This window comes from Coregonus clupeaformis, chromosome 19 (assembly GCF_020615455.1).
Source record: "Coregonus clupeaformis isolate EN_2021a chromosome 19, ASM2061545v1, whole genome shotgun sequence".
In the NCBI taxonomy this organism is placed as follows: domain Eukaryota; kingdom Metazoa; phylum Chordata; class Actinopteri; order Salmoniformes; family Salmonidae; genus Coregonus; species Coregonus clupeaformis.
The window spans coordinates 50,643,876-50,665,393 of record NC_059210.1 but is presented as its reverse complement, the minus strand read 5'-3'; the positions used below and the strand labels follow the sequence as shown (position 1 = coordinate 50,665,393).

Sequence of the window (21,518 nt, the reverse complement as noted above, 5' to 3'; positions counted from 1 at the left end):
GTATGATGTTGACATGATCAGGCCAATCAAAGCTACTGTAGATATAACGTGATTTGACATCATTTTATCTGTGGCCAATGACCTTGAGCCTTCTTGGATGGGCACTTCTAATGTAACTCTATGGCAGCACCCAAGGGGCTTGAATTTTCGAGCTCTACCCTTAGACTTGGCGGTGAGGTACTATCCCCACCAGTGACAGAACACTGAGCAACTAGAGAACATTACCAACACCTACGCTCTGTATTTTCCGCTGGCTGCCCCACCACCACAGAAACCACTGATCTAGGCTGAAACACCTGCATTTTGGAGCTGCCTTACTCAAGAAAGCAAAAAAGAGACCATGTTTGTATGTGGATTTATTAACTCAATGATAAAAATAAAAATACATGTTTTACATTGTTTGCAAACTGATATGTGACACGTATTAATGCCAAAATAACATGCAAAACAGGCAAGCCAAAACATAGATATATTTTATATTATTTTTTATCTAAAAATGTGGAGCAGAACCACCGGCCCTGAACGACGGGTCGCCACTGGTCATTTCAACACATTTATTTTATCAAATCGTAGCCTACAGTAGCCTACAATGGCATATAAATTAATAGGCTACTTGATGGCCAAACAATAATTCTCCACATTTAATGTCGTTTCATTGAGGACTTTTCCCCATAACAGAAACACGCGAGGGAATTCCATAACTTCCATTTCACATTTACACTCGCGCATAATGACAAGTTAAATAGCCTGGCTACAATTGTAAAAAGTTGTCACGACCTGCATGTGTGCTGCTCTGTCTCCTCTCACTCACATGACTCAGCCGATAGTGTATTTAGCTACACACACAGCCCTCCGGCACCTCCCCACCACTCAATCAATCACTCACCAACAGCATTGCCTGATAGTCAGCAGCAGCATGTCACAGTGAAATACATTTTTTTTTTAAAGAGAATTGCCATGGCGGTCGCAGTGTAATTTAGAAGTAGGCCAAAACCCTGCAACCCACGACCAATACATTAGGCCAATTGACAGTAAAACCACGAATTCCTATAGGAATTCCTAGGTATAACGAATCAAACCCAGATCAGACATAAATACAGCACAAATATCGTATTATCAACATTTCAATAAATGAATAGTATTTTACTTACTGGTACGCATTATGATTCTGTATTATTATTTTGTTATTATTAAGGCACTTTTAATTATATCACACCGCCCTCCCGTCAAAGTATCCACATCTCATCTGAGAAGGTCACATTATAGGATTAATATATAATGTACATATATGTGATTAGTGATACTTCAGTCAATATAGGATATGTCATGGGGTGCATTTTGTATTTAAAAATATTTCCATAAACTGAACGCTGAACCGATCTTGTCGTACTCCACTCCAGCAGGTGGTGATAAAGCAAAATGTGTTACCTCCTGCCAGATGAGGTGCGCGCGGAAACGGACAGAAACCAGGAACTAGCTAGCTCGGATGCTACTAAACGTAATCTAAAATGTCTAAAATACAGCTGTTAAGAGTGTTTCTCAATGAGCGATTAAGTGCTGCTGCTGAGGAGATATTAGGGGCAGTTGAAAAAACGATAGCAGAAGAAGTTTCCCGTTCAAATGAGGAAAATGACCGTCTACAGAGGCTGCTTGAAATAGCTCTCATAAAGCTAAACAGATCAGGTTTGTAATTACGTCTGTCTATTAAACCGTTATTGTATGGAAGTGGATAGAAAATATCACATTAGCTTTTACAGGTACATAGTTATGTCGTTTATGTCTGAATTGGCATAGAGCTCGCCCGTTTGTAGTCCTAAAAACCGGAAATGAGTTATCTCTGGTTCGTTCAGCCGTTCCTACGGAGGGACATGAATGGGGAAAGAATGCAGTACGGTAGGGTCTGATGCTTCTGAAATAATGGGGTTTTGGGATAAACGCCGAAAATAAGGTCCGAGGTTAACACATGCGTAGGAGATCTTATACAGTGCGTTTTGTTCTATGAGATGATATCAGTCAGTTAACATAACCTTTATGAATTAAGAAGCCTTTATGTGCTTCTTTTGATTACATACATGCTTCACAATTCACAAAAACTGATTTTAGCTGATGAAGATGATCTCATAGAACAAAACGTATAAGATCTGAGCCTGTGTTTATGACAGACCTCATTTTCTGTGTTTATCCAAAATCCCTACCAAAAAAAACCATTCATTTCCCCCATAGGCTTTGGCCAGCAAGCCATTACTATTGCTCTCTATTGTAGGCTTACAGGTTTTCTATATCGCATCCTTCCTTTCTACTTGCCTCTAGACATCCTCCAACAGTCAGTCTCGGAACAGGTTCCCCCTGGGCAGCAGCACTGTGTGCAGGAATGGAGCCCCAGTCTCGGACAGGAGGACCCAGAGCCTACGCAGATAAAGGAGGAACAGGAGGAACTCAGGACCAGTCAGTGGGAAGAGCAGCTTCAAGAGCTGGAAGATGATACCAAAGATGCCATATTCACTTCTGCCTTTATGGAAACTGACTGTGAGGACCCAACTCTGCACTCATATCTTTATCAAGCCCAGAATGAGGGAAAAGAAGAGAGAGACTCTCTACCCAGCACCTCAACTGCACATATCAAAACAGAAACTGATGGAGAGGACTACAGAGTATCAGAACCAACCAGTGATTCTCAGCCCATCTATGCAGGAAATCCATACTGTTTTGCAGCTCAGAGTGAAAACGTTGATGGGATAGGAGTCGGAGGGCCTCCGTCAGGTTTTAAACCAGTCAAATCAAAGACAAGATGGACAGTAAAAAGACAAAGCTCCCACATTAATACTAAGGGTAGAAAATCCACAGAGTCGTCCAATCTGAAATCATCCAGGCAAAGGGATAATGCTCCTTGCCGTTGTAAAGTGTGTGGAAAGTCTTTCCAGTACATGGGTTCATTAATGAAACATGTGCAAACTCATACAAATGAGAAAGAACATATTTGTGGTGTGTGTGGAAAATGTTTTGAGTCCACAGAAAGTATGAAACATCACATCCAAACTCACATTGCAGATAGGATGTGTTGTCATGTTTGTAGTAAATGCTTCACTAGCAATAGGGATCTGATTGTGCACATGAGAACCCACACAGGGGATAAACCGTATCAATGTTCTGATTGTGGCAAAGAATTCAGCGTTCGCAATAGTCTGAAAAGGCACATGAAGATTCATGCAGGAGGTAAAGGATATAGCTGCAGTCATTGTGACAAGTGTTTCAGCACTAGCTTCCGTCTGACATTTCACATGATGAGGAGTCACAGGGGCGAAACCATACAGGTGTCCTGTATGTAGAAAAACTGCTTTACCCAATCATGTGTAATCAGAAAAGTCACACTGGGGAAAATGTGTATGAGTGCAATGATTGCAGTAAATATTTCAGTGACAGTGGCTGCTTAAACTTCTAAAAAGTCCACACAGGCCACTGTCATGTACGTTGCTCACCTAGATCTGTGTAGTCCTAATGCTGGAGTAACTCGCCATTGTGAGGCCTTTGAATGAGCCTGGCTCTCAAAAAGAGACAACCTGTGTGTTTTTGGAGTTATATTATGGTGGGAGGAAAGGAAATAAGCTACTAATGGTAATACATCTGAAACATAATAAAAGTACTGTGAATTCAAGTATGTTTTATTCCATTGAAATTTGTTGAGCTACTTTTGAATGCCCAATAACTATAATAAGCACAAAGCATATACTCAGTTTGGACAGTATGTGTAGGGAGTTGAATTTTAGTTAGTGGAATTGTAGACAAGAATAATTGTTGGCAAAGTACATAGTCAACCACCAGGCTCTGTACATATGGACAGTAATTTAAATGGTTATAGACAAAATATACCACAGTGACACTTGTCTCAATACTATGCTGACACTGATGTTCTCTTCCAGGTATGTCAGGCTTAAAAATATTTATGTAAATGTGCAGTTAGTTGCTATTCCAACTGAAGGAACTCTTGGTCAGGCAGCAGATACCTCTGAATGACGGCCATCACATCTTTTTCAGTGCTGTGTTCAAAGTCATGTCTGTTCTTGAATGGTAAATGTCCAGCTAGCTCCCACAGAGCCACATTGAAGGCAGATTCATAATTGGCACCAAAGCAGGACCTCTTGGGCCACACAACAATAGGCATACCCCTCCTGGCACTCACATCAGACTCCCCACCTCAGATGAAAAACAGGTTGTGCGCCTTGTTCCCATCCACCAGTGAGTCTGTGACCAGACTAATGGCATGGACAACTTTCTCAAGGTCCTCAGTTTCAGTGTAGAACATAAAGCCGGTGGGGAAGTCTGTCAGACGGTAAGCGTACCTCCTGGTTCATGTAGTATCCGTGGAGATGATTGACCGATGCAAAGGCGTCAAGACTATTTAATCCCACCCAGAAGCTCGGGTCAGAACACAAATTCAAATCCGATTTGGATGGCAGTGGGGGTCAGGACCTGTGGAGAACACTGGGTGGGCTCTGGAACTAATAAACAGTGGCCAAATTTCCAAAGGTCTAACACTGACCACCACCATCATTCTTCAGAGTTCATTACCTGGGTGTCCATTTACTTTACAGGGGCCCCCACCTTTGTGATGAGTAAGCAAATGGAGCCTACTTCACATCTCAAAAATTACTTCCTCTGGATTGATTTTGTTGAAGTTGAACTGATTGGTGTCCAAGTTTTGTTTGATGCTTAATATTTCCTGAGGCTGTCTTCTAGATCCCTCTTTGAATGTTCAGTTTGGGCCACATAGTGAGATGGCCCAGGTAAAATGTGTGTCTCCAAGTCGCCCAGGTGATAATGGAACAGCCCTCTCTCTGCCCATCCTGTCGGTCCAGCCGGTTTGTGGTATTGTGTCAAATTTAGACAGAGGACGTTCGGTCATCAAATCCAGACCAACAAACATTGTCAACAAAATCCCAGTTACTGTAGCTGAAACGTGTTGGCGACTTGCTGTTCTCCATTTGGCTGTAAGAAAGGTTAACATTGGTAGCTACACTGAACAAAAATATAAATGCAACATGCAACAATTTAAAGATTTTACTGAGTTACAGTTCATTTAAGGAAATCAGTCAACTGAAATAGATTCATTACGCCCTAATCTATGGATTTCACACCACTGGGAATAAAGAAATGCATTTGTTGGTCACAGATACCTTAAAAAAAAGGTAGGGGTGTGGATCAGAAAACCAGTCAGTATCTGGTGTGACCACCATTTGCCTCATGCAGCGCGACACATCTCCATCACATTGATTATGGCCTGTGGAATGTTGTCCCACTTCTTTTCAATGGCTGTTCGAAGTTGCTGGATATTGGTGGGAACAGGAACACGCTGTTGTACATGTCAATCCAGAGCATCCCAAACATGCTCAATGGTTGACATGTCTGGTGAGTATGCAGGCCATGGAAGAACTGGGACATTTTCAGCTTCCAGGAATTGTGTACAGATCCTTGCAACATGGGGCCGTGCATTATCATGCTAAAACATGAGGTGATGGCGGCAGATGAATGGCACGACAATGGGCCTCAGGAGCTATGTCCCGTAGCTTATGCCTGCCCATACCATAACCCCACCGCCACCATGGGGCACGCTGTTCACAAACTGCTCGCCCACACGATGCCATACACTCTGTCTGCCATCTGCCCGGTACAGTTGAAACCGGGAATCATCCGTGAAGAGCACATTTCTCCAGAGTGCCAGTGGCCATCGAAGGTGAGCATTTGCCTACTGAAGTCGGTTACGACGCCAAACTGCAGTCAGGTCAAGACCCTGATGAGGACGACGAGCACGCAGATGAGCTTCCCTGAGACGGTTTCTGACAGTTTGTGCAGAAATTCTTCGGTTGTGCATGCCCACCGTTTCATCAGCTGTCCGGGTGGCTGGTCACTGACGATCCCGCAGTTGAAGAAGCCGGATGTGGAGTTCTTGGGCTGAAGTAGTTACACGTGGTCTGCGGTTGTGAGGCCGGTTGGACATACTGCCAAATGGAGACCGCTTATGGTAGAGAAATGAACATTCAGTTCTCTGGCAACAGCTCTCGTGGACATTCCTGCATCTGTGGCATTGTGTTGTGTGACAAAACTGCACATTTTAAAGTGGCCTTTTATTTTCCCCAGCACAAGGTGCACCTGTGTAATGATCATGCTGTTTAATCAGTTTCTTCATATGCCACACCAGTCAGGTGGATGGATTATATTGGCAAAGGAGAAATGCTCCCTAACAGCGACATAAACACATTTGGGGACACCACCACTCAACACACCCTGTAACTCTTCGGAATTCAAATCTCGTATACCCAAATACTTCTCTGCAGCTACCACCACAACATCTATTTTCTGTCATTTACGTTCAATTTCTGTCGTACAGTTGATAACCATTGCTATGAACGCTAAGAAGCCAACCTTACTGAAGCATACTGTATATCACTTGTTGGGCTATCCCTCTGTTCTGGCACAGATCTACTACTCACAGGGATCCTCTCAGGATCCCTCACCCTTGACCCATCCTCTACGTTCTTCACTGCCTCAGCATATGACACCTTCTGCACGACTCTAGCCACCTCAACCTGCCTCTCTCGCACCAGACAATTCTGATCCCCAGCAACATGGGCACCCCTACAGTTGACACACACAACTTTGTCCACCGAAACTACACAATCCTCTATTACATTTACATTTTAGTCATTTAGCAGACGCTCTTATCCAGAGCGACTTACAGTTAGTGAATACATTTTTATTTATTTATTTTATTTATTATTTTTTTACTGGCCCCCCGTGGGAATTGAACCCACAACCCTGGCGTTGCAAACGCCATGCTCTATCAACTGAGCTACATCCCTGCCGGCCATTCCCTCCCCTACCCTGGACGACGCTGGGCCAATTGTGCGCCGCCCATGAGTCTCCCGGTCGCGGCCGGCTGCGACAGAGCCTGGATTCGAACCAGGATCTCTAGTGGCACAGTTAGCACTGCGATGCAGTGCCTTAGACCACTGCGCCACTCATGCCCTCTTGCATACTTCCCACATCTTGGAATCTCCCTCCTACAAACTGTTGCACCTGAAACAGCGCAGTGGATTCGGCACAAAAGCTCTAAAAGGATAACTGATATCCTAACATGACTTTGTCGGGTAAAAACTCTGACTCAAAAGGACTGACAGTGACTCCTCTGTATCACCATGCTTACCACCGGGTCTGCGTAGCACCAAACGGCAGGCATCACAAACACCAGGAATCTTCAACTTCAATTGCTCCACCTCCACACTTAACGCTACTCCAGAAATCACTCCTTTCAATGATGCCATGTTCCTAAGAGCAAAGCAAGAAACTGATCTTGACAGGGGGCAGTGGCATGAGTTCAGCTAAACTTAAGGTATGGCAAAGTGGGGTGTGTAGAAATACATCCTCCAGTTGAAGCTAATTTACTGTACCTCTAAACAATTTTAAAACTCTAAAATGCTATTTGGAGAACAGTAAAAACAAACAAATGTTCCCCAGACATTATCACTACAATATTAGGTTTATATTAGGTTTAAAGGTCTGTGGAATGGCATGTACAATGTACTAGTCAACCTCATACATAGGCTACATTGACTCATTTAGCCTACTTGTGGAACAGTGCAACATGAAATAGATGCATAATACAGGCTATCAAGGCTGACTTCAAATACCGACATCAATGTCCCCTGTAGCTCAGTTGGTAGAGCATGGCGCTTGCAACGCCAGGGTTGTGGGTTCGTTTCCCACGGGGGGCCAGAATGAAAATGTATGCACTCATTAACTAAGTCGCTCTGGATAAGAGCGTCTGCTAAATGACACAAAACATTTTTTAAATGTAAATGTGAAGTAACCGAAGCATAAAACAGTTGATTGCGAATGCAAACTATGCCAGATAAATCCTACAAATGCATACATCAAAGGAATTACTTAGGCCTACAATCGACAAGTACGCATAAATGAAGAATGAAGAAAAATCTACACATTAAGGCTGCGCCCGTGATTCAGCACCACCTTGGTACAGGTAGGCATAGTGGAGCTCTGTGGGGTGTGGCTGAATGCACAGCGCCTCTGTCTAGTAGCCAGCTAGAATTAGGCTATTTAGTTTGTGGGCAGTTAGACATTTTCTGGGCACAGTTGAGTAGCCTACAATGCTTATATGAAAATCATAACTGGCACGCAGATCTTTAGAAATTGTAGGATCAATTGAAAATTGTCACTCATGAAAAAGGTTGCAGACCCCCTGCTATAGGCCATATGAAGCCACCCTTGTGGAACGGTGCATACAGTGTACTATGCCAGTGTTTTTGTGTCATGTGCTTCCCACCAAAATTGTTGCTCTGCATTCAGAGATGTTCCTTATAATGTGTGCGCCCAGTTCATTTTTGTATTTGCCGGTCTGCATTATTTGCCAGGGAAGGGAAGCATTCTGCAAATATTGAAGCACTGCATCAACAAGGTGTTTCTGAGAATATTGAAACAATGAATCAACGATTGAGGCTGCAGACCACTAATACAGGATTGGTAAAGGCCCAGCGCACTACTTTTGTGAAAAAATGCACCCCTTCTTCCCGCGGCTATGACCCCCATCTCAATTTTTAAACCATCTTCCTCATTCAAATCCAACCTCTGCTTTCCTCATTCTCTTCGACCTCTTCCTCCTCCTCAGAAATCCACCTTTCTGTGTCCCTGTCCCAATATTCCTCTTCTCCCGACTTTGCTTGCGGCCGGTGGCATCCCGACATAACTCCCATCTCATAATCGTCCTGCTCACCACAGAAACGTGTCTTTGCTGGGCGCCAACATTTTGAGAGCATGGGCAGTGGCCACACTCAGAAAAACGACCCCCAAACTCAACTCTGTTCTACTCCTGTTCTATCAAACTTCTGGGGAACTCATAGCAAAATTCTTGCTTGCCACATATAGTGCCTTCGGAAAGTATTCAGACCCCTTGACTTTTTCCAAATATTGTTACGTTACAGCCTTATTCTAAAATGGATTAACTAAATACAAATCCTCAGCAATCTACACACAATACCCCATAATGACAAAGCGAAAACAGGTTTTTAGAAATGTTACCAAATGTATTAAAAATTGAGCTCAGGTGCATCCTGTTTCCATTAATCATCCTTGAGATTTTTCTACAACTTGATTGGAGTTCACCTGTGGTAAATTCAATTGATTGGACATGATTTGAAAAGGCACACAACTGTCTATAAAAGGTCCCACAGTTGACAGTTCATGTCACAGCAAAAACCAAGCTATGAGGTCGAAGAAATTGTCTGTAGAGCTCCGAGACAGGATTGTGTCGAGGCACAGATCTGGGGAAGGGTACCAAAAAATTATGCAGCATTGAAGGTCCCAAGAACACAGTGCCCTCCATCATTCTTAAATGGAAGAAGTTTGGAACCACCAAGACTCTTCCTCGAGCTGGCCGCCCGGCCAAACTGAACAATCGGGGGAGAAGGGCCTTGGTCAGGGAGATGACCAAGAACCTGATGGTCACTCTGACATAGCTCCAGAGTTCCTCTGTGGAGATGGGAGACCTTTCCAGAAGGACAACCATCTCTGCAGCACTCCACCAATCAGGCCTTTTATGGTAGAGTGGTCAGACGGAAGCCACTCCTCAGTAAAATGCACATGACAGCCCGCTTGAAGTTTGCCAAAAGGCACCTAAAGACTCCCAGACCATGAGAAACAATATCCTCTGGTCTGATGAAACCAAGATTGAACGCTTTGGCCTGAATGCCAAGCGTCACGTCTGGAAGAAACCTGGCACCATCCTTACGGTGAAGCATGGTGGTGGCAGCGTCATGCTGTGGGGATGTTTTTCAGCGGCAGGGACTGGGAGAATAGTCAGGATCGAGGCAAAGATGAACAGAGCAAAGTACAGAGAGATCCTTGATGAAAACCTGTTCCAGAGCGCTCAGGATCTCCGACTGGGGCAAAGGTTCACCTTCCAACAGAACAACGACCCTAAGCACACAGCCAAGACAACGCAGGAGTGGCTTCGGGACAAGTCTCTGAATGTCCTTGAGTGGCCCAGCCAGAGCCTGTACTTGAACCCGATCGAACATCGCTCCCCATCCAACCTGACAGAGCTTGAGAGGATCTGCAAGCTTGTAGCGTCATACCCAAGAAGACTCGAGGCTGTAGTCGCTGCCAAAGCTGCTTCAACAAAGTACTGAGTAAAGGGTCTGAATACTTATGTAAATTTGATATTTCCGTTTTTTTTCAATTTTTGCTTTGTCATTATGGGGTATTGTGTGTAGATTAATGAGGAAAACATTTTTTTAAATCAATTTTAGAATAAGGCTGTAAAATAACAAAATGTGGAAAAAGTCAAGGGGTCTGAATACTTTCCAGAGGCACTGTATGAGGAAGCTATAGAAAAAGGAAAGCTACCAACCTCATTGAAACAAGGTATCTCTTATCCATAAACCACATAAGGACATATTATTTATTGATAATTGGCGTCCAATTAACCGCTTAAACAACGATAAGATACTATCTTTCATTCTAGCAAAACAGTTAAAATATGGTCTTTGTAGTTTAATTAATGAGTGCCAATCTGGATTTTTGAAAGGGCTGGTCTTGGACTTGATGGAATATAGTGATTTATTAGATGACAATCCTGTTATTCTATTTTTGGATTTCAAAAAAGCATTTGTTAGCCAGGAGTTTATTTTAGATACATTGCACTATTTCAAATTTGGTAATTTTTTTATCAACACAATTAAAACTCTTTATAATGGTGGTAATAGTTGTGTTATGTGGTCCTCTGTAGCTCAGCTGGTAGAGCACGGCGCTTGTAACGCCAAGGTAGTGGGTTCGATCCCCGGGACCACTCATGCACAAAAATTTATGCACGCATGACTGTAAGTCGCTTTGGATAAAAGAGTCTGCTAAATGGCATATTATTATTATTATTATTATTAAACTTTCCGTGGATCCTCACCTAGATTTGATATTCATAAAGGGATTCGTCAGGGCTGTCCAGCGTCACAATTTGTATTCCTGTTAGTATCACTAATTTTTGTTCAATGGTCACCAAGAGTCAATTTGAAGGAATTGTTGTATGTGATAAAGAGGTGAATATTTCCTAATTTGCCGACGATACAACCCTGTTTTTGATAAATTAAAATCAGGTTCCAGTAGCCCTACATATAGTAGAGCAATTCTCTCAAGTGTCAGGTTTGGTATTGAATATTGCAAAATGTGAAATTTTAGCACTTAAAGATGCAGTGAGTCCTAGAATATGAGACATTTCTGTCAAAGATAACGAAATTAAACACTTATGTAAATCCCGTAATTGAATCTATAAAAAATAAATGTAATTCATGGTTGGCAAGAGATTGATCTCTTCAGGGTAGAGTTCTCCTGTCAAAGGCAGAGAGAGGGTTTATCTCAAGTTTCTTATCTTTTTACATCTTTAGAGATTCCCAAGTCTGCATGTACCACTCTCGACAAATTAGTATCCAATTTCATTTGGAAAAATAAGCCACACAAGATCAGGAAGGATGTCATTACCAACAACATTTTAATTTTAATTTAACATTTGATGGTGGTCTTAATGTTTTAGATTTTACGCTGTTTAACCAGAATACAAAACTGAACTGGATTAAGAGGTATCTCAAAAAACCTTACAGTCTTTAGAATATAATACCACATTTTATTTTCTAGAAAATTAGGGGGCTTAATTTTTTACTCCAACGACCTTATGCTGTGGGTAATCTTCCTGTTAAATTAGCAACATTTCATAAACAAGCTCTAATGTGCTGGTCCTTGTTATGCAAGCACAACCTCTCTCCACACAAATATTGTATTTGGAATAACAGTGATATTAGATATAGAAATAATACCTTTCTTTTTCATAATTGGTTTAACAATAACATCTTCGTGGTTAATCAACTTATAAATGATAATGGTCATCTTTATACTTACAAAGAATTATTAGCCAAATATAAATTTTATGTTGTGTTAGGAATATTACATTTTAATGAAAGCTATTCCCAATGGAATCCTTACTTTACTGAAGGATGGATAAAGCTTTTCATTACATGCACCAAGCTACAGTGATAGTGTAGAAATTAATGGCATCAATATATTAGAAAAGAAATTTAGTCCAAGAAATTATTAACAGGAAGTTTACCCCTGCTGCAATTTTTCAATGGGCATCTTCATTTGATGTGAAATGGCAGCGTGCATGGACTAATCCACATAAATATGTGATAACTAATAAAGTAAGAGTAAGTCTCTTACAAGATCCTTCAAATATGTTATCCTTGTAATAGTCTTATTTCAAAATATGTAATTAATGTAGAAAAGGAATGTAGCTTTTGTGAATTGGAAAATGATTTGCATAGTGAAATATTTTGGACAGATATGAAAATATATATTAGTGATGGGTAAACCTATAAGCATTACCAAATGTGATATTATTTTATATTTTACATACATGCACAGTTACTGCCAATACATTGTGAATTAGTTCATTTTATTGGGAAAATGTTTCATCCATAAAATGAAGTTGAAGGGAAAAAATGTTTATTTAATATTTTTCTAATTCATTTACAATATTATATAACATCCCTAAAATATATAAATACTACATTATCAAGTGTCTACAGTATTTGACAAAATGTAACTTGTCTATAGCATAATATACTTTTTGTGTCTCTCTGGATTTATTTATAATTTATATATATTTTTGTTATGTGTGATATCTGTATATTGTTTTGTACAATGTTCGTGTAATGCAATAAAAATTAATAAATATAAAACTCCCTTTAGCTCTCTCTTGGTACACAGCTCACCGCAACTGGCTGTGGAAGGCTGGTAGCGGTTTGTAGTGAGGGCGGCACGTGGTCGCCATCTGGTGTTGTGTTGGCGCGCTATATGCAAGTCTTGTTACTATGGTAATGTCAATCACATTACATCCGCACATATCACAATGTGCTTATACAGAAACGCAGCCTAAAACACCAATGAGCAAACAATGCAGATGTAGAAGCACGGTGGCTAGGAAAAACTCCCTAGGAAGAAACCTAGAGAAGAACCAGGCTCTGAGTTGTGGCCAGTCCTCCTCTGGCTGTGCCCAGTGGAGATTATAAGAGTACATCGCCATTAAGGCCGGATCGTTGTTCAAGATGTTCAAACGTTCATAGTTGACCAGCATGGTGAAATAATAATCACAGTGGTTATAGAGGGTGCAACAGGTCAGCACCTCGGGTGTAAATGTCTGCTGGCTTTTCATAGCCGAGCATTCAGAGGTCGAGACGCAGTTACCGTAGAGAGAGAGGGTCGAAACAGCAGGTCCAGGACAAGGTAGCACGTCTGGTGAACAGGTCTGTGTTCCATGGGCGCAGGCGCAGAACAGCAGGTAGCACGTCCGATATTTCTACTTAATATTACATAGATTCCGGAAAGGGAAGTGACTACTTTGGAAAGTTATCGAAGCAGAAAGTTTTCTTTCTCAGAAGTTAGCTAGCTAAACAAACAGAAGGAAAACAACATGGGAACAACAGCAAGTCAATTAAGGAAGGATCTTCTCTCAGAATATCAGGTGACATAAGATATCTAACATTAATTAGCTATCTAGCCAATAAAGTGTACACAAGTTGTTGGCCAGTGTCGTTACTAGGTTAGGGAATAACTAACGTAGATAGCTAACGGTATCTAAAAGCTAATAAAGTTGTTTTTAGCCAGACAACTATTTGGCTATGTATCGTTACTTTCTGCCCTCAAAGAGTCGCGGCTCAGCTTGAATTTTTGCCTATATTAACTAGCAAGTGCATTTTCAGCTTTTGACGTCTGTTGTTAGCTAACGTTAGCTAGTAGGACAACTTGTTGAGCGCATTGCACAAAACTGATAAAAGCAAGAAGTTGGGGTAAAAAAGTATATCAATGTGCAATGTGTGTGGTATATTTGAAAATAATGTACCAACACTTCCCTTCCAGGAGCTGACATTTCTTACAAAACAAGAAATTCTGCTGTAAGTAACTAGCTTAATTCACAATTATTTCAATTTACTGATACTATTATTTTCAATATCCTATTTGATACAAATACAGTATATAAATACATAGGCTCTGGCAAAATGGAGCCTAACGTCCTTGACAACAAAGGGCTAAAGTCCAATTTACAAGGAAATTTGATAGGCAACATGGATTTACTTTACATGTTTGAACTAGGTTGGAATGGTTTGTCATTGTAGATCTATTGCGAGAGACTTGATGAACAATGAACATACATACAGGCAGCGCTAAGGTTGTGTGATGCATCTTTTCTGTAGGGCACACAAGAGATTCAGTGAACTCCTTTCCAAAGAGGACAGAAACCTCACCAGAGTGCCCATGGAGAAAGTCCTTTCACTGACAGAACTCAAGGTGACAAGATTGCAATTTAAATTCTACTCCGTTACTAATACTTGAATGTTGTTTAAAAACATTGTAACATGTTAGATTTCCTTTGGTCCCTAATGTTTATGTTCTGTCCCCACCCTTTAGTCCAACCCTTTCAGGAAAAGGATTTGTCATGTATTCTCAACATCTGATATGAAAGATGGAAGTCTCACCTTTGAGGACTTCCTTGATCTTTTGAGTGCCTTCAGTGATTCAGCTACACTGGAAATCAAGTCCCACTACGCATTCCGCATTTTTGGTAATACAATTGTTGGGAATTCTTGGGGTATATGTATGTAATGTATTCATGGATGTCTGGCAGTGTGTGGGGTGCTGGTGAAAACATAAAAGGGGCATTGTTTTGTCTGTTCAGACTTTGATGACGATGGCACTCTGGATGGTGGGGACCTGGAGAAGCTGGTGAACTGTCTGACTGGTGAGACTGACGACACAAGGCTTACTCCTGAAGAGATGAGGCAGCTCATCAGCAATGTAAGTTTACAGATTAAGGCCACTATTGGTTCTTCCCAATGTGGGCCTACCTCAAGGAAGACCTGCTGTGTATGATATAGTCAGGTCTGCTGTGTATGATTTCAGGTCTCCATCTGCAATATCCAAGGGTAAGGCAACTACTTATTTCCTTTTCAATATTGCAGATTCTTGAAGAGTCAGATATAGACAAAGATGGGACAGTGAATTTGTCAGAGTTCCAACACGTCATCTCGAGGTCGCCAGATTTCGTCAGGTGAGTTGAAATCTGATTAGAATATCTCTCCATAATCTCTACATTGTAACTATGTACCCCCCTCTAATATTCCACATTTTTCTCCAGTTCTTTTAAGATTGTGCTGTGAAGTCTACGAATAACAGACACCAGGATATGGATGCTTTGGATTCTGTTCTATTGACACTAAGAGGACCTCTTATTTTATCATTGTAATAACAATAACTTTTAGAGATTTTGCCTTAAATTATACGGCGTGGCTTTTCCCCCCGGACTAAAGGTCCCGAATCTTCTGAACATGTGCAGATCACGTACTGCGCATGTTTCTTTACCTCTACTTTACATATACATTTTTGTGGTCACCTTCCCTTCACAGTTCTCATTGACAATCGTGAATGATAGAAATAGTAATGGCGCATGCACCAACTCCACCGTTGGACAAAGCCTAAGGGGAAATGAATGGCGTTTTTGGATAAATGCCAAAAATAAGGTTAGGTAAACACAAGCTTAGGAGATGTTATACATTTTGTTCTGAGATAATTAATCTTAAATCAGCTAACATCACTTTTTGTGAATTTTGAAGAAATTATATAATTTTAAAAAGCACATAGCACAAATGCTTCATAATTCATAAAGGTCATGTTAACTGACTGCTATTATCTCATGGAACAAAACATATAAGATCTCCTAAGCCTGTGTTAACCTCAGACCTTATTTTCAGCGTTTATTCCAAAATCCTATTCTTTCCCCATTAATTTTTCACATAGGGATGGCTGAACGAACCAGAGGTAACTAATTTCCAGGGTTTTAGGACTACAAGCTGGTGAGCGCTATGATAATTCTTCAAGTTTTACCAGTGAAACGTCCATGCAGCATCTGCATACCAACCATTTGATCTCAAATCAGTTTAATGGGATATGCATTTAGATCTTCTTGAGTTAGTGTTGTTTCGAATGATGGGCAAGTGAGCTAATTTTAGAGCAGATTATGTTCAACTGTAGCATAGTTTAGGCTACCTGTGTTTTTGCCTAGTGGCCACATGAGGAAAAATGTGGTGGTGTTTTTTGTCTTACAGTAATGTTAAACTATTATATTCGGTTCTGTTTTGTAGAATACTATCATTGTGATCTTGCAGACATTGAATCAGCTTTGATCAAAGTAGCCTGTTCTCTATGAGTAGATCAGAGACTGTGCGTAAAGTAGAGAATTTTTCCAGGGGAAAGAAGGTCTGGGAAAAGTCTGATCCACGGCCTAAATTATATTTGTCTGTAGATTAATATTTTCTATATCTGTTTGAAAATGTATTTTAACAATGTCAGTGCAATAACAGCTCTTAACTGTAAAACTTTTTTAAATCTATAAATAGCTAGAATAAAAGTAATCAAGTCTTAGTCACTGACTTTACTTTATTTGTCTGAAAAAATAAACAGCTAATCAATCAATCTGTGTACCGTCCTTAGTGCTCAACTCCTACAGCCAGTTTTTCCATTCAATGTAGTCCTTGGTTACAGAGGATAAAGGATATTTGTGTCAGGATGGAGAGAGGGGTCCTTTTTGATAGCAGAAACAAAAGTGTTCCATGGCCCACACACTACATCCACTACACGCAGCCCTTGGTCCTTGAAAAACTCTACCCGTCTTGGCTCGTCTGAACTGCTCACAGTCCCCTGTCCCAGCTGGCCGTATTCACCTGAAACGTTGGCAAATGCAAAGCTTGTAGCCGTGCATATGAGAAAAGGCCATGTCTATCCATTCATTGATATGAATTCCTAAGTGAAATACATAAGGTCTATTTATGCAATACACAGGCCTACTCAAAGCCACCTAGACTAGAATAGGTGACATTTGACATTTAAAGCTTACCCCAGCCCCAAGTGTAGAGATCACCTGTACCTGGAAAATAAATAGAAAAAAACTCATCTCTCTGAATTAGCAGTTTGCGGCAACTTGTGTGAAAGGCTCTTACTTGTGACTGCCGCAGTGTGGCGCGACCCACAGCTGATCTTGCTGACCTCACATGACTGAGTGACATCCACCAGGGCTGGGAAGGCCTGGATTGATATGAACACTTCGTTGCTGCCCTCCTCTTGATCTTTACATGTGCTGGCACCACCTAAACAACATACAGCAGTCCAGATAGACAATATATCAATATTATGTTCTATATCTACGCCTGTCCAGAACCTCAATGTAGGTGTTTTGCAACGCAGCCAATTTGGGGTTTATGTAAGTATCATCCATTTGCCTGCATGAACACTGAATATTAAAACAAGCTGAGCTGGTGGATCTGCCCTCCCAAAATACAATACAGATTTCAGACAGGCAGACCTGTGCCCTGGCTCTTCTGCTGCTCTCCTCTTAGGGCTCGTGATGGCAGTCCCAACTGGCCACTCTCATTCCAGCCCCACACGTACAGGTCTCCCCCAGCTGTGGACCAGACTAGTGATCACATTGACTGACTAATGTAATGCAATCACTCTACTTTGTATCATTCTTTTGTATGTTCCATCCCAGTCAGTCCCTCTTACCACTGGTGCAGACAGAGTGCCAACCCCCGGCGGCCACAGTGCTCATGGGCATCCCCAATAGTGCCTCCATTGCTCTGGGCTCCTCCTGCGGGCTCAGGTCCCCATGTCCCAGCTGCCCATGGCTGCCAACAACACCAGGGTGCAAGGTTTTCAGAACATTTATTTAATACGCTGTTGTGTTCATTCTGCCATGTCTGATGTGCCCAAAATAATACATCAGTAACCTATGAAAGCTGTGCTGAAAAAATGCCTATTGACTAAACTGTTGTACAGTATTTGTTAATTCCATTACTAAACATGACATTTGTTGTCTACCTGCCAGAGCCCCAGGTATAGATGTCTCCAGAGGCAGTGAGGAGGACTGCGTGCTCTGTGCCCAGTGCCAGGCTAACAGCCAGTAGTTGTGGGGAAAGTGGGCGGTAAAAGGGAGGGTTGGAAGCTATGTACCCTCCTGGAACTAATGGGAATGCAAGTGAGGGCCCTACAAAACACACAAGAATACATTATGGTTACAACATTATTGAAATTCAACTATTGATTAGAGCTTCATTATATTTGCCACACACCTGTACTGTACATGGACCTGAGTGGGGGAAATAACAATATTTACTTAATTCTAGGGGTTGTGGGTGGTACCAACTATGCTGCTGTTCAACCTACAGCTCCAGTCAGTATGAATCAATACCAGTATTGTCTGGAATCTCCATACTCCACCCTGGTTTCTTCTCATTTCGCTCAGAGTTCCAGCACTCTACTCTGTCTGTGAAAGACAGGGCCAGATATCCCTCGCTGATATGTGCATCCTGGCACCCTCGGCTTTCCTCTACACAGCCGCCACACCCTCTCTGACTGGGGATCCCTACTCCAAAACCTGCCAGACACAGCCTTCCATCATCTGAAACGTAAAGAAACGATACAGCTAAGTGGAAACTTTGAAACTGTCCATATAGGTTGGCGAATTGAGGTACATGGATGCAACTTCATTGATTTGTTTATGCTGTGGAAACTTTAATACAGTTATCACCGTTAAACTGCGGTCTCTGGTTGAGCGGTCTGCATGGACTGCACATACTTGCAGAGTTCCAATCACGAGAAGGCATCCCTTACAAAAAAAGATTGCAGTTTTGTAACTGATGTCGACTGTGGCATTTTTGTTGCAGAATATGCAGTTATACTGCACTCGAACTGCAGTTACACTGCAAAATTACTGCAGTAAAAAAAACGTATTTTGGACGCAGTATTTGCAGCTTACTGCAGTTATACTAAACTCTTAACTGCAATATTTTTTCGTAAGGGATGATAAAGTTGAGTACTCTGTAACGTTACTCACTATTTGAATGCAGAGCTGCTCTTCGACTCCAACTCGTCCTGATCCGCGTATCAACATGGCTACTATGTTGACAGATTTGGACAGGCTCCTCTTCCAAATTCCGACAAAGAATATCGATACATATTGGGTTAGTCACGTTGGCATCTGCGGCACTTTCACCATCAGTCAACTTTTCATTCGCTCGTATTTGCCCAAAGGCGTTGAAGCCAAATCCAAACCAATTCATCAGCAACTGTGTGTTTCGCGGTAATTTAAATAAACCAATCCGTACGCGAGCCCCAGCGATGGAAGATCAGCGCCACAGATAGAACAATGAGACAGATATTTCACCGGATGTATAAATATGAAGCATCCGCTTGGCGTTTCCAGTCACTGTGAGAGGAAGCCCACTGGCCAGTAGTGGGAGAACATAGAACGAGATGGGTTTTGGCCGACATCCTGCAAATTTTCTCATCGATTAAACATTTGATCTCAATACAATTTTCTGTTCCCAAAACAATAATCTGTTATGAACAGAGTGGACTACGTTTTGTAGACTTTACCCTTTGCAAAAGTTTTTAAAAATCGCGTTGTTGAGAAGGAGTGCGAATTGAGTTATTGCACACGCGCACTTCAGAGTAGGCGTTCCCTAACGGAAACATGCAGATGATGCTAGAACGCGCCAATAGGATCTCGCTAGCTCCTAGCTCGTGCATGGCTCTGCCCACCTATGACTAATTTGTTCCCATTGTAAAAACGAAAGGCTGTGGTCTATCTTGGTTTAGTTATAAAACATATTTGTCAGCGCATTCTTCTTCTTCTTTGGAGTTTAAGGCGGTTGGCATCCAATATGTTGCATTACCGACACCAACTAGACTACAATATAAATCCATTAGGCTATACTTTGTAATATATATATATATTTTTAAATAATATATATATATATATATATATATATATATATATATATATATATATATATATATATATATATATACAGTACCATTCAAAAGTTTGGACACACCTACTAATTCCAGGGCTTTTCTTTATTTTTACTATTTTCTGTAGAATAGCGCTGCTAAAACACTCAACCACTGCTACTCCAACTTCTGCGATGCCTACAAGGCCCTCCCCTTCCCTTCGGCAAATCTGATCACGACTCCATTTTGCTCCTCCCTTCCTATAGGCAGAAACTCAAACAGGAAGTACCCGTGCTAAGGACAGTTCCACGCTGGTCTGACCAATCGGAATCCACGCTTCAAGATTGTTTTGATCACGCGGACTGGGATATGTTCTGGGTAGCCTCAGAGAATAACATTGACGAATACACGGATACGGTGACTGAGTTTATTAGGAAGTGTATAGGATATGTTGTACCCACTGTGACTATTAAAACCTACCCTAACCAGAAACCGTGGCTAGATGGCAGCATTCGTGCAAAACTGAAAGCGCGAACCACCGCATTTAACCATGGCAAGGTGACTGAGAATATGTCCGAATACAAACAGTGTAGTTATTCCCTCTGTAAGGCAATGAAACAGGCAAAACGTCAGTATAGAGACATGACGTGAGTAAGACGGCATCCCTAGCCGTGTCCTCAGAGCATGCACAGACCAGCTGGCTGGAGTGTTTACGGACATATTCAATCTCTCCCTATCCCAGTCTGCTGTCCCCACTTGCTTCAAGGTGTCCACCATTGTTCCTGTACCCAAGAAAGCAAAGGTCACTGAACTAAATGACTGTTGCCCCGTAGCACTCACTTCTGTCATCATGAAGTGCTTTGAGAGGCTAGTTAAGGATCATATCACCTCTACCTTACCTGACACGCTAGACCCACTTCAATTTGCTTACCGCCCCAATAGATCCACAGACGATGCAATCGCCATCGCACTGCACACTGCCCTATCCCATCTGGACAAGAGGAATACCTATGTAAGAATGCTGTTCATTGACTATAGCTCAGCATTCAACACCATAGTACCCTCCAAGCTCATAATTAAGCTTGTGGCCCTGGGTCTGAACCCCGCCCTGTGCAACTGGGTCCTGGACTTCCTGATGGGCCGCCCCCAGGTGAAGGTAGGAAACAACACCTCCACTTCGCTGATCCTCAACACAGGGGCCCCACAAGGGTGCGTGCTCAGCCCCCTCCTGTAGTCCCTGTTCAACCATGACTGCGTGGCCAAGCACGACTCCAACTCAATCATCAAGTTTACAGACGACACAACAGTAGTAGGCCTGATTACCAACAATGATGAGACAGCCTACAGAGAGGTGAAGGCTCTGGGAGTGTGGTGCCAGGATAATAACCTGTCCCTCAATGTCGACAAAACAAAGGAGCTGATCGTGGACTTCAGGAAACAGTAGAGGGAGCACAGCCCTATCCACATCAACGAGACCGCTGTGGAACAGGTGGAAAGCTTCAAGTTCCTCAGGGTGCACATCACTGACGATATGAAATGGTCCACCCACACAAACAGTATGGGGAAGAAGGTGCAACAGTGTCTCTTCAACCTCAGGAGGCTGAATAAATTTGGCTTAGCACCTA

The 21,518-nt window shown here is 42.0% G+C and overlaps 3 protein-coding genes and 1 pseudogene across 8 annotated transcripts; 2 read left to right on the top strand and 2 right to left on the bottom strand.

Moving 5' to 3' along the window:
- The first annotated feature begins 1,341 nt into the window (after nt 1–1,341).
- On the top strand, nt 1,342–3,652 carry LOC121531421 (zinc finger and SCAN domain-containing protein 2). Its single transcript, XM_041836664.2, has 2 exons — nt 1,342–1,683; nt 2,311–3,652. The coding sequence occupies exons 1-2, from the start codon at nt 1,509–1,511 to the stop codon at nt 3,324–3,326; spliced, it is 1,191 nt and encodes a 396-aa protein (XP_041692598.2). The 5' UTR covers nt 1,342–1,508; the 3' UTR covers nt 3,327–3,652.
- A 235-nt stretch (nt 3,653–3,887) lies between these two features.
- On the bottom strand, nt 3,888–4,962 carry LOC121531420 (annotated as a pseudogene).
- An 8,407-nt stretch (nt 4,963–13,369) lies between these two features.
- LOC121531419 (calcium and integrin-binding protein 1-like) lies at nt 13,370–15,830 on the top strand. Its single transcript, XM_041836662.2, has 7 exons — nt 13,370–13,573; nt 13,969–14,003; nt 14,304–14,397; nt 14,518–14,671; nt 14,786–14,904; nt 15,069–15,157; nt 15,245–15,830. Exons 1-7 carry the CDS (start codon nt 13,523–13,525, stop codon nt 15,264–15,266), a joined length of 564 nt encoding a protein of 187 aa, XP_041692596.1. The 5' UTR covers nt 13,370–13,522; the 3' UTR covers nt 15,267–15,830.
- A 692-nt stretch (nt 15,831–16,522) lies between these two features.
- LOC121532214 (RCC1 domain-containing protein 1-like) lies at nt 16,523–19,497 on the bottom strand. 6 transcript variants are annotated; one of them, XM_041838011.2, is made up of 9 exons: nt 18,995–19,486; nt 18,689–18,766; nt 18,350–18,559; nt 17,980–18,145; nt 17,665–17,786; nt 17,465–17,563; nt 17,103–17,249; nt 17,000–17,029; nt 16,523–16,826 (listed from the first exon to the last, which is right to left on the bottom strand). In XM_041838011.2, the coding sequence occupies exons 1-9, from the start codon at nt 19,218–19,220 to the stop codon at nt 16,642–16,644; spliced, it is 1,263 nt and encodes a 420-aa protein (XP_041693945.2). In that variant the 5' UTR covers nt 19,221–19,486; the 3' UTR covers nt 16,523–16,641. The 6 variants fall into 6 exon arrangements, with proteins under 6 accessions (XP_041693945.2, XP_041693948.1, XP_041693946.2 ...); XM_041838013.2 differs by having other exon boundaries at nt 16,704–16,849; nt 18,995–19,497; XM_041838014.2 differs by lacking the exon at nt 18,350–18,559 and having other exon boundaries at nt 18,995–19,485.
- Between the last annotated feature and the right edge of the window lie 2,021 nt (nt 19,498–21,518).